At 37.4% G+C, this 10,509-nt stretch overlaps 1 protein-coding gene across 1 annotated transcript; it reads left to right on the forward strand.

Moving 5' to 3' along the window:
• Window positions 1-6,564: 6,564 nt before the first annotated feature.
• On the forward strand, window positions 6,565-7,047 carry LOC125371405. Its single transcript, XM_048380390.1, has one exon. The coding sequence runs from the start codon at window positions 6,565-6,567 to the stop codon at window positions 7,045-7,047; it is 483 nt and encodes a 160-aa protein (XP_048236347.1).
• Window positions 7,048-10,509: the final 3,462 nt, after the last annotated feature.

The raw sequence follows: 10,509 nt of genomic DNA on the forward strand, positions 1-10,509 counted from the left end.
TTGTTGACGCCACACTCAAGAGAGGTAGAAGGTGAGTGATAAGTCGATGTTGAATGCCACAAGAACAAGTTCTTGATAAGTTTGAAGTTCTTCCAAAGAACCAAGTAAGAAGAATTCTCACAAATATGTTTAACTCAAAATATTCATTCCCTCAATAATGTGGTTATACTTAGTTTATATAGTGAAATAAATAAATTTAATTCCTAAATAGCATAAAGGAAATAAACTAATTAGGAATCATCTAAAAGATATGCTAATAAAAGTTTCCTAAATAATAAAATAAGAAATAGTCAATCTTTACTAAATAAGAATTGACTGAAAAAATCGAGCAAAACTTCCTAAACAATGAAGTGTGCAGCTACCTCCTTATTTTCTAATGAAAAATACTCCAATTTGGCAAAAAGAGGAAGCTAAAAACATGCTCCCCTGCTTCCTATTTGATTTGGAAGTCCCTTTAACTAAATAGGAAGCTAAAGTGGTGTTTCCCTTGTTCACTCTTCAAGTATTGATCTCTCCCCCTTGTGCACACATATTCGGCCCATGCCAAGATGGAAACTCGGGGAATATCAAAATGAAAATCCCTTCGTTTCAAGGAAAAAATGAACTAGAGCTTCATTTTGAATGGGAAAAGAAGGTTGAGCTAGTATTTGATTACCATGACTATTCCGAGGAGAAGAAGGTGAAGCTAGCTCTGGTTAAGTTCATTGATTATGCCATAGTTTGGTGGGACCAACTTGTGCTTTTAAGGCGACGGAATGGTGAAGGGCCGATTTCCACATGGGAGGAGATGAAGAGGGTCATGAAAAAGATGTTTGTTCCTTCTCACTATTATAAAGAATTGTATAAGAAATTATGAAGTCTTGTGCAGGGATCTGAGAGTGTGGAGGGCTACCACAAAGAGATGGAAATAGCCATGATAAGGGCTAATGTGGAAGAGGATAGAAAGGCTACTATGGCTCGGTTCTTACATGGTTTAAACCGAAATATTGCTGATGTGATTGAATTGCACCATTATGTGGAACTTGAAGATATATTACATATGGCCACTAAAGTGGAGAGGCAACTCAAGAATCGAAGCAACTCCAACAAATTCAATTCGGCTTCTATATCCACATAGAAACCGAATTGGAAGAAGGAAGAAGTCAAAGAAAGGTCAAGATATGAAAAGCCAAAGAATTCAAAGTAGTTCACTATAAGAACTCCCAACAAGGCTGAGACACCTAATTCAAGGACAAGGGACATCAAATGCTTTCGGTGCTTGGGGTTAGGACACATAGCTTCTCAATGTCCTAACAAAAGGATCTTGATCTTGAAGGATGATAATGGAGTGGAAATCAAGAATGAGGAAGAGGAAGATATGCCGCCACTTAACGATTCAAGTGATATTGAGATGCCCATAAGTGGAGATATGTTGGTGGCACAAAGAGCCTTGAGTGCACATGCCAAAATAGATGAGGTACAATGTAATAATATTTTTCATACTAGATGCCATGTAAATAACAAAGTATGTAGTATGATTATTGATGGGGGTAATTGTACAAATGTTGCTACTATTGAGTTAGTTGAAAAGCTTGGCTTGTCTACTTTAGCACATCCTAGACCTTATAAATTGCAATGGCTAAATGATTGTGGGGAGATTAAGGTGACTAAACAAGTTTTAGTGTCTTTCTTTATTGGGCGTTATAAGGATGAGGTCTTGTGTAATGTCGTACCTATACATGCAGGTCATCTTCTTTTAGGGCGTCCTTGGCAATATGATAGGAGAGAAGTTCATAATGGATACATTAATCGTTGTTCTTTTATAATGAATGAAAGACATATTACCCTTGTTCCTTTGATACCTAAAGAGGTGTATGATGATAAAATGCACATGAAAAATGAGAGTGAAAAAAAAGAAAATAATCAAGAGTGAAAAGAAAGAGGGTATGCCCATGAGTGAAAATAAAGAGAGAAAAGTGTACTTTTATGCAAGGTAGAGTGAGATTAAGAGGGCTTTCTATTCCAATCAGCCTATGATTGCACTTTTATACAAGGAGGCCTCTTTAATCACTAACAATCTTGATTCTTCCCTACCTAGTCCTATTCTTTCCTTGTTACAGGAATTTGGTGATGTGTTTCCCGAAGATGTGCCTAATGGTTTACCACCTATTAGGGGAACTAAGCACCAAATTAACTTTGCACCTGGAGCTTCAATTCCAAATAGACCATCCTATAAGAGCAATCCCAAGGACACAAAGGAACTTCAAAAGCAAGTTGAGGAGTTGATGACCAAAGGGCACATAAGGGAGAGTATGAGTCCATATGTGGTTCATATGTTACTAGTACCTAAGAAGGATGGATCTTGGCGAATGTGTGTTGATTGCTGAGCTATCAATAATATCACTGTAAAGTATAGACATCCCATTCCTAGACTAGATGACATGTTAGATGAATTGCATGGATCTTGTATGTTTTCTAAGATAGACTTAAAGAGTGGATGTCATCAAATCCGCACGAGGGAAGGGGACAAATGGAAAACAACATTCAAAACAAAATATGGATTATATGTGTGGTTAGTTATGCTACAAGATTTTTTTTATATGGATCTGTTTGAGTCGTTTGATTCTTGCTCGAGCTGGATGATGAAAAATTATCATGTCCGGTTCCTTCGGAGGATGGATTTATAAGAATTCACCTATCCCAATAACAAAAAAACCTGAATTAACTAATGCACCTAGTACATTCATGAGACTTATGAACCATGTTTTACGCACTTTTATTGGAAAATTTGTTGTAGTTTATTTTGATGATATTTTAGATTATAGTCGCACTTTGCATGAACATGTTGAACATTTGCGACTTATTTTGAATGTTTTGAGAGCCGAAAATGTCACGACCCCACCCGTGGGCCCGTGATCGGCACTAGGGAATGGGTAGGCGTAAGGCCACCGAAACCCATAGTAAGCCTGACACTCACTGACTTAAACAAATCTCATCTCAAATTAATATTATTAAAGCCACAATTTATCTTAACAGCTACATTCTACATAAATACTTGATGCGCCCCGGAAAAACTAGGCGAGACCTGAAACTCAGAAAATTTACAACTGATACATCTACTATTACTACTGCGGAGGATCTAAGATTTACCAATTTACATACCAAATCAAATACATCACCCGATGATGAAGGAGTCGGGTTACTGAATAAGAGTCGCGAGAGGACTAACAGTCACGAATCTGAAAAATAGTAAATAGAGACTGTCAGTCTCGAGAGTGAGTTAAAATCAAATAACCTAGGGACTATTGCATTCTTCTCAGAAAACATAGATTATTCAAATCAGTATATCAAACCATGCACATAAATACCAATCATACTATAATCATACCCTATTACTTTCTTCACAGAAAATATTAATCATTCGAATCAATATATCAACCATGCACGTAAATACAATCCACATTATAATCATTACCATAATAAATAAATAAATAAAAATATATATTTACTTTTACGGGACGAGTGGCTCAGTAGAACCCTAACCCCAAAATCTAGTAGCCATTCGGCTCTCTTAATCCAATAAGGCGCCCGAGAGCAATGCTGGGCGGGGACCGTACCTCCACCGGTCACTTAAGTATCCAAATAAGAAATCTAGTAGCCATTCGGCTCTCTTAATCCAATAAGATCGGCCGAGAGCAATGCTCGACCAGGGACCTTACCTCGGTCTGGTCACTTAAGTATCCAATAAGCGCCCCAGGAGCAATGCTCGACCAGGGACCTTACCTCCGTAATTTACTCAAATCAGCCCAGAGCCATGCTCGACCAGGGCAAACCCATAAAAAATCCGATTACATGTCCATGATCATTACCGGTGCGCCGCGTCCCGATGTAACCCATCAAAGTGACATGTTCTACGAAAACCACATCCCCAAATCAAATCATCACATATAATAAATATCATTGTATAATGAAATCATTCAACCATATCAAAATAACAATTAACAATTAAGAGTAAGACATCAGGCAACTCATGTGGAAAACTGATAATATATGGTATTATCATAACATTACTATAATAATACTTATATTACCTTTAATAATGAATAATTCAGTGAAATTATTTACGTTGCGATACTAATAACCATATTAAGCATGAACTTTCAAAATAGCATATTAAAATCAAACTTAGCAATAGCGCAATGATTAAATGACTTTAACTCACAGAATTGGGCGACCTCCTAGCTCTGCTCTGGTGCCTTAGTTGGAGCGAGCCGAAAAGACAGATCATCTAATCACGGAAAACAATTTATCAAAACGCTGAGACAATCGATCATTAATCCTGGAGTCTAGACTCACTGGGATCGACTCTAAGAATCTCAACTCGGAGAATTCTCACGAAAATCCCAGAACCTCCCTACAACACGAACATTACCCCTCGTAAAAACGGGTCCAGGACTGCCGGAAAAACACTCCAAATATCCAACAATTTAAACAACGGGAGTCGGGTCCCCAAACTTCACTATTTCCGACTCATACACAAAATCTGAGGCAAGCAATGACAATTATTTATGACTCACAAATATCATCAAATACTCAATATAACCCAATAGACACAAATTTAAAATCAAAGGATTTCCAAGATCAGCGAGAAAATTGACTTCTCCTGGAGTCCCATCGACGATCCTGGACACACCATCGGACTCACAACGACGCTACTGACGATGATTTCCACTTCCGATTTTTCGATCCGACACCCGATCATCCGGGAGAAATTTACGGACGATCACGGCCGTCGATTTGCAAACGAAGCCCGATCGCCACGAAACCAGTGCCATCGCGAAGCTTAATTTGAGGAGAGTCGAGATACGTCCTCCGATCGTCCATCCTTTGCCGGATCTCACGGAAAAACCCAAAACGCTGGCCACCATTTTCTCTCTCCACCGGATCTTCCGTCTCCCGGCCACCACAGCGCCGCCAAAGAAAGCTCTCGTAGAGCCGATCGCCACCCGAATGCCGAAAAGCACGGAACACGCCTGGAAGCCGCCAGACTCTTCGCAGCTCAAGAACCATGCTGGAGCCACTTGCCCGCTCCGGTCGGCCACTTCCAAAGCCGCCACCGACGACGCACGCCGCTGCCTTCCTCTTCTTCTTCTTCGGCCATCACCCTCTTTCTCTCTCTCTCCCGATCTACTTTCTCTCTCCCCGATTTTTCTTTCCTTTCAATATCGACATTAGGCCCCCGAACTTTTCCTTATTGCAATTTGGTCCCTCAACTTTCTTAATTACTTACAATTTCATCCCGCAGAATTCCAATTTGACCCCCAAACTTCTTTTTAGCCTTTCAATTAAGCCCCTAACTATTTAATTTGTGCCAAATCCGAATTATTGAAAATACACAATTACAAAAATACCCCTGACCGACATATTTATTTACAAAAATACCAAGCTCACAAATTTCCATTAAAACCCCATAAAAATAACATTATACTGTCAATCCTTATTTCAAAATAAATTTCCAATTAAATCCTACACACAATTAAATTAAATTAAATAATCAATTTCCAACTTAAAATTTAATACTACTAATCAATTATAATACAAATTTTTCCAAAATTCTTTTATAAAAACATCCCTTACAATTTCTACCATAATTTTTCAATATATAATTTTACTTATATAAATATGCATTTGGAAAAAAATTTGAATAACCAAAATATAATCATTTCTCAAATAGTTTACTTAATTAACTCCTTAAAAATCAAACTAATTGGATATGGAAAATAACTCATTTATTTATCTAACATTAACATTCAAAATTTGTATTTAAATCATTCAAATTAAACCGAATAAAAATAAAGTTGAAATTAACTTAAATAAAAACTCATTATTACATATATAAAAATTCGGGGTATTACAGAAAAACTCTATGCCAATCTCAAAAAGTGTACCTTTTGCACGGATAAACTTGTGTTTCTTGGATATATTGTTAGTGTTGAGGCGATTGAAGTTGATGAGGAAAAGGTGAAAGCTATCAAGGAATGGCCGATGCCTAAAGGAGTTGGGGATGTGAGGAGTTTTCATGGTCTGGCTAGTTTCTGTAGGAGATTTGTTAAGGACTTTAGTACACTAGCCACCCCTCTCACTGAAGTTATCAAACAAAGTATAGGATTTAAGTGGGGTGATGAGCAAGAAAAGGCTTTTCATTTGATTAAGGATAAGTTGTCTTTTGCACCTGTTCTTGCTTTACCTAACTTTACAAAAACTTTTGAGATTGAATGTGATGCTTCAGGAATAGGTATTGGAGCTGTTCTTATACAGGAAAAGAGGCCAACTGCTTTCTTTTGTGAAAAGCTTAATGGGGCAGCCTTGAATTACCCCACATATGATAGGGAGCTTTATGCTTTGGTGCGCGCCTTAGAGACTTGACAACATTATTTGTGGTCCAAAGAGTTTGTGATTTATACGGATCATGAATCTTTGAAGCATCTTAAGAGACAACATAAGCTAAATAGGCGGCATGCTAAGTGACTTGAATTCATTGAGACGTTTCCTTATATGATCAGGTACAAGCAAGGGAAGGAAAACATGGTTGCAGATGCTTTATCACGTAGGTATGCACTACTTTCTACTCTAGATGCAAAATTGTTGGGATTTGAATACATTAAAGACCTATATGTTGATGATGCTGATTTTGGTAATGTGTTTAATGCTTGTGAGAAAGTAGCTTTTGGGAAGTTCTATAGGCATGATGGATTTTTATTTAAAGACAGCAAACTATGTGTGCCTAATTCTTCTTTATGTGAGTTGCTTGTGAAAGAAGCCTATGGGGGCCGGTTGATGGGGCATTTTAGGATCGCTAAGACTTATAATGTTTTAATTAAATACTTCTTTTGGCCTAATCTAAAACGTGATGTTATGCGTATTTGTGAAAGATGTGTTACATGTCAACAGGCTAAGTCTAAAGTTAAGCCTCATGGTTTGTACACTCTTTTGCCTATCCCTAGTGAACCTTGGGTTGATAACTCCATGGACTTTGTATTAGGTTTGCCTAGGAAAAAGAACGGGTAAGGATTCTATATATGTGGTTGTTGATAGGTTTTCTAAGATGGCGCATTTCATACCATGTCATACAACCGATGATGCATCATATATAGTTGATTTGTTCTTTAAGGAAATTGTGCGCATACATGGCATGCCTAGAACTATTGTGAGTGATAGGGATGCAAAGTTCTTGAGTTACTTTTGGAAGACCTTGTGGTGTAAATTAGGTACTAAACTTTTATTTTCTACTACTTGTCACCCACAAACTGATGGTCAAACAGAAGTAGTAAATATGACTTTATCTACTTTGTTGCGTGCCATTATTCAAAGAATCTTAAAACATGGGAAGATTGTTTGCCACATGTTGAGGTTGCATACAATAGAAGTGTCCATTCAGCCACTAAATTTTCACCCATTGAGATTATGTATGGTTTTAATCCACTTACTCCTTTGGATTTATCTCCTTTACCACTTGATAAGCGTGTTGATTTTAATGAAAGAAAAGGGCAGATTTTGTGCGTGATCTACATGCTAAGGTGCAGCTCAACATTAAGAATAAAACCGAACAATATGTTGATCAAGCCAATAAGGGGCGGAAAAAGGTGGTCTTTGAGCTTGGAGATTGGGTATGGGTGCATATGAGAAAGGAAAGATTTTCTGTCCAACAACATTCCAAGTTGCTTCTATATGATTGGTTGGCAAGTCTTTTCTTTATTCTAAGTTGAAGAATCAACCATACATTAAATTATTGGAACTGTCCAGTGCATTTCCACTATACATTGCTCCACTCTGCAAGAACTCCGAATCATTCTCTTGAAGCTCATCCTTTTCATTTTAAATGATCCGCTTGCCCCGAAATGACCTGGCCTAATAGGAAAATCCCAATTCATTGGGCCTTTCTAAGATTGCTTTGAAAAGAGAAAAAACTCCTTGCTTCATTCTTTTTTGTATAAGTTGGCTTAGGGAAATACAGAGACAAAAGGTAGGTCGGCTAGTCTGGTGCCAAAGTGCACTTGGGAAAAAAGGGAAGTACAATGATGTATGCTATCTATGCAGCTACAATCTAAGGCAGTATGCCTATCGATGCAGTCTAGCACCAATGGCGAGTATCAAGGTCGTATTCCTCGGGAAAGTGAAAGCCCAGAGTTACTCCTTTATTCTTTGTTATATTAACCTAAAATGAATAATGAATAATTTCTAAACTAACTAATAGCTACAAGCTAAGTTCTAAGGGAGATGCAGGAATAAATGGATAAATGAAATAACCAAGACAAGAAAGCAAACCTAAAGGGAACCTAAACTAGTTGGCAATCAAACAAAAGATAAAGGATTGATGACTCCAATTATGCTACCCGTGGATGAATTCTTAACTGAATTCGGTTTCTCTCTCGAGATAACTGAATTCCTAAACCTAATAACCTAAAGTTGGAATCTCTTACTAACGATTGATTCTTAAATTAGAATTAAGCTTGAATCCGCCTCTATTAAGCTTTGTTAATTCTTAATCCGGCTAGTTAATTATCATTATCTCTAAGTGATTATTAACCAGTTCTTGCTATTCAAAATTCCAATTGCCAAATGGACTTCTCAATCACATAAAACAATCTAAACAACATATTTCACAACGTCTCATGAATAATGCATTATCTTATTAATACTGAAAGCAAGAAGAATACAAAACTTACTCAAACAATCCAACAATATAATATTAAGCCAACATAGTAAAGAAATCCTAATGGATTTAATCAATCTAGCTAAATATGTTCATTATTAAAACCCACAAGAATTCAATTACAATAATGAGTAAAGGTAGAGAAACCCGATTACACCCTTGGATGAGAGTAAACAACCCCAATTCCTCTTGCTCGAATTGAATCGATTGTTGTTCCTCTTGCTCAAATTGAAACCAATCAACGAACCTCGCCCAATCTTCAATCTTTGAAGGGAATCCAATTGAAACCTTGGTCCAATTCTCCTTTTTCCTTGGTTCCAGCTCAGAAAACCCTTAGAGAGAGAAAAATTAGGGTTTGGGACGTTCTCCCTAATCTCTTCTTTTCCTTTCCTCTTTTCTTTCTTCTAATTAATTCGTCCTGTCGCTGCGAACATGGCCGTATTGATGCCCGTGTTGGGAACACGGGCTGGTGTTGATGGGTGTGTTTGGAACACGGCCCCGTGCTAATGCCCGTGTTACTCTCTGTGGTCGTGCTCCTTAACGCTTCTTTTTCTTTAATGTTGAATGCACCCAACACGGCCTGTTTTAGTTCCCATGTTGGGAGCACGGCTAGTGTTAAAACCAACACGGCCATGTTCAGATTAGGGATGCGCGAACTCGACTTGTTTCGGCAACTTTGACGTCTAATTCTGCTCCAATTCTTCCCTTTATCACTCTTTGACTTCTTTTGGACCTAAAGCACACAAACAAATGCATAGGGTGAGTGGTTGGGACCAATTCACATCCAAATGTACATAAATTCTGCCTTAAAAATCCCATTTAGATGTGTGTATTCTACGCATATCAAATCACCCCACACTTAGCTCATTGCTTGTCCTCAAGCAATCAAAAGTAAAATAAGGAAAATAAACCACTAAGGAACAACACTTAAAGTGACGGACAAACTAGAGAGCTCCTGCACATATCCTTAACAAGCATAAGTCAAGCAAAAAGAAATGAAATAATCAATTCAATCATCACAACCAAGATGCTATTGATTCACAAAATACTATCTCAACAAAATTATTCAGAACCAGCTCCTCACAAGATTCACTCTAAGTCACTCAAAGTGTTTAAAGGATAGTGTTAAATCGCTCAATGCATCAAATACTGCCTTACTTACTATATGCTTGCTCTTAAATCCTACTCCTACCACTTATGGAGAGTCAACAACCATGTCAAGAGGTCTTTATAAGGGTTGTAATGGGGATTAGGTAAGGGTAGATAAATTTGGTAAGAGTTGAACTTATGGTGTTCTGCAATGAGATAAATGACCTGCACACAAGCCACAATAATCATAAGGGGTAAACAATGGACAGTAGTCCAAGGTGGGAAATAGGAATCAAGTCAAAATGTAAACTCCGAAAAGCAGTTAAACAATTAGCTCACTTACTTTATTTCTTTTCGTCACCCTTCCCTCTTATTCTTCTTCTTATTTTTTTATTTTATTTTTCATAAGGGAAGAACATTCACATAATAGAGTGAATTTCTTTTGGATTAAAGGAAGCTGCTACAAGATCCCAACGCTATTCCCAAGATAAAAATTCCCAATAAAAATAACTCATATGCAAAATCATAACCCAAAGCAGAATAAAACTAACCCAAAGCAGAATAAAACTAAGTGGTAATGAAATATGATAAAAAATGGTGAAAGAGGGGGTTATCTACATAATCAATAAACGAATGAAGGCTATTTGGCTAGAATGAAAAACCTAAGTGCCTCTATCATACCAAAGTGTTAAACTCTGCTTATGGCCCTCATAAGCATTACCGAGCAA

This window comes from Ricinus communis, chromosome 10 (genome assembly GCF_019578655.1).
Source record: "Ricinus communis isolate WT05 ecotype wild-type chromosome 10, ASM1957865v1, whole genome shotgun sequence".
Classification (NCBI taxonomy): Eukaryota; Viridiplantae; Streptophyta; class Magnoliopsida; order Malpighiales; family Euphorbiaceae; genus Ricinus; species Ricinus communis.

Coding starts and splice junctions, on each gene's coding strand:
- LOC125371405 (XM_048380390.1), top strand. CDS start 6,565: ATGGTTGCAGATGCTTTATCACGTAGGTATGCACTACTTTCTACTCTA.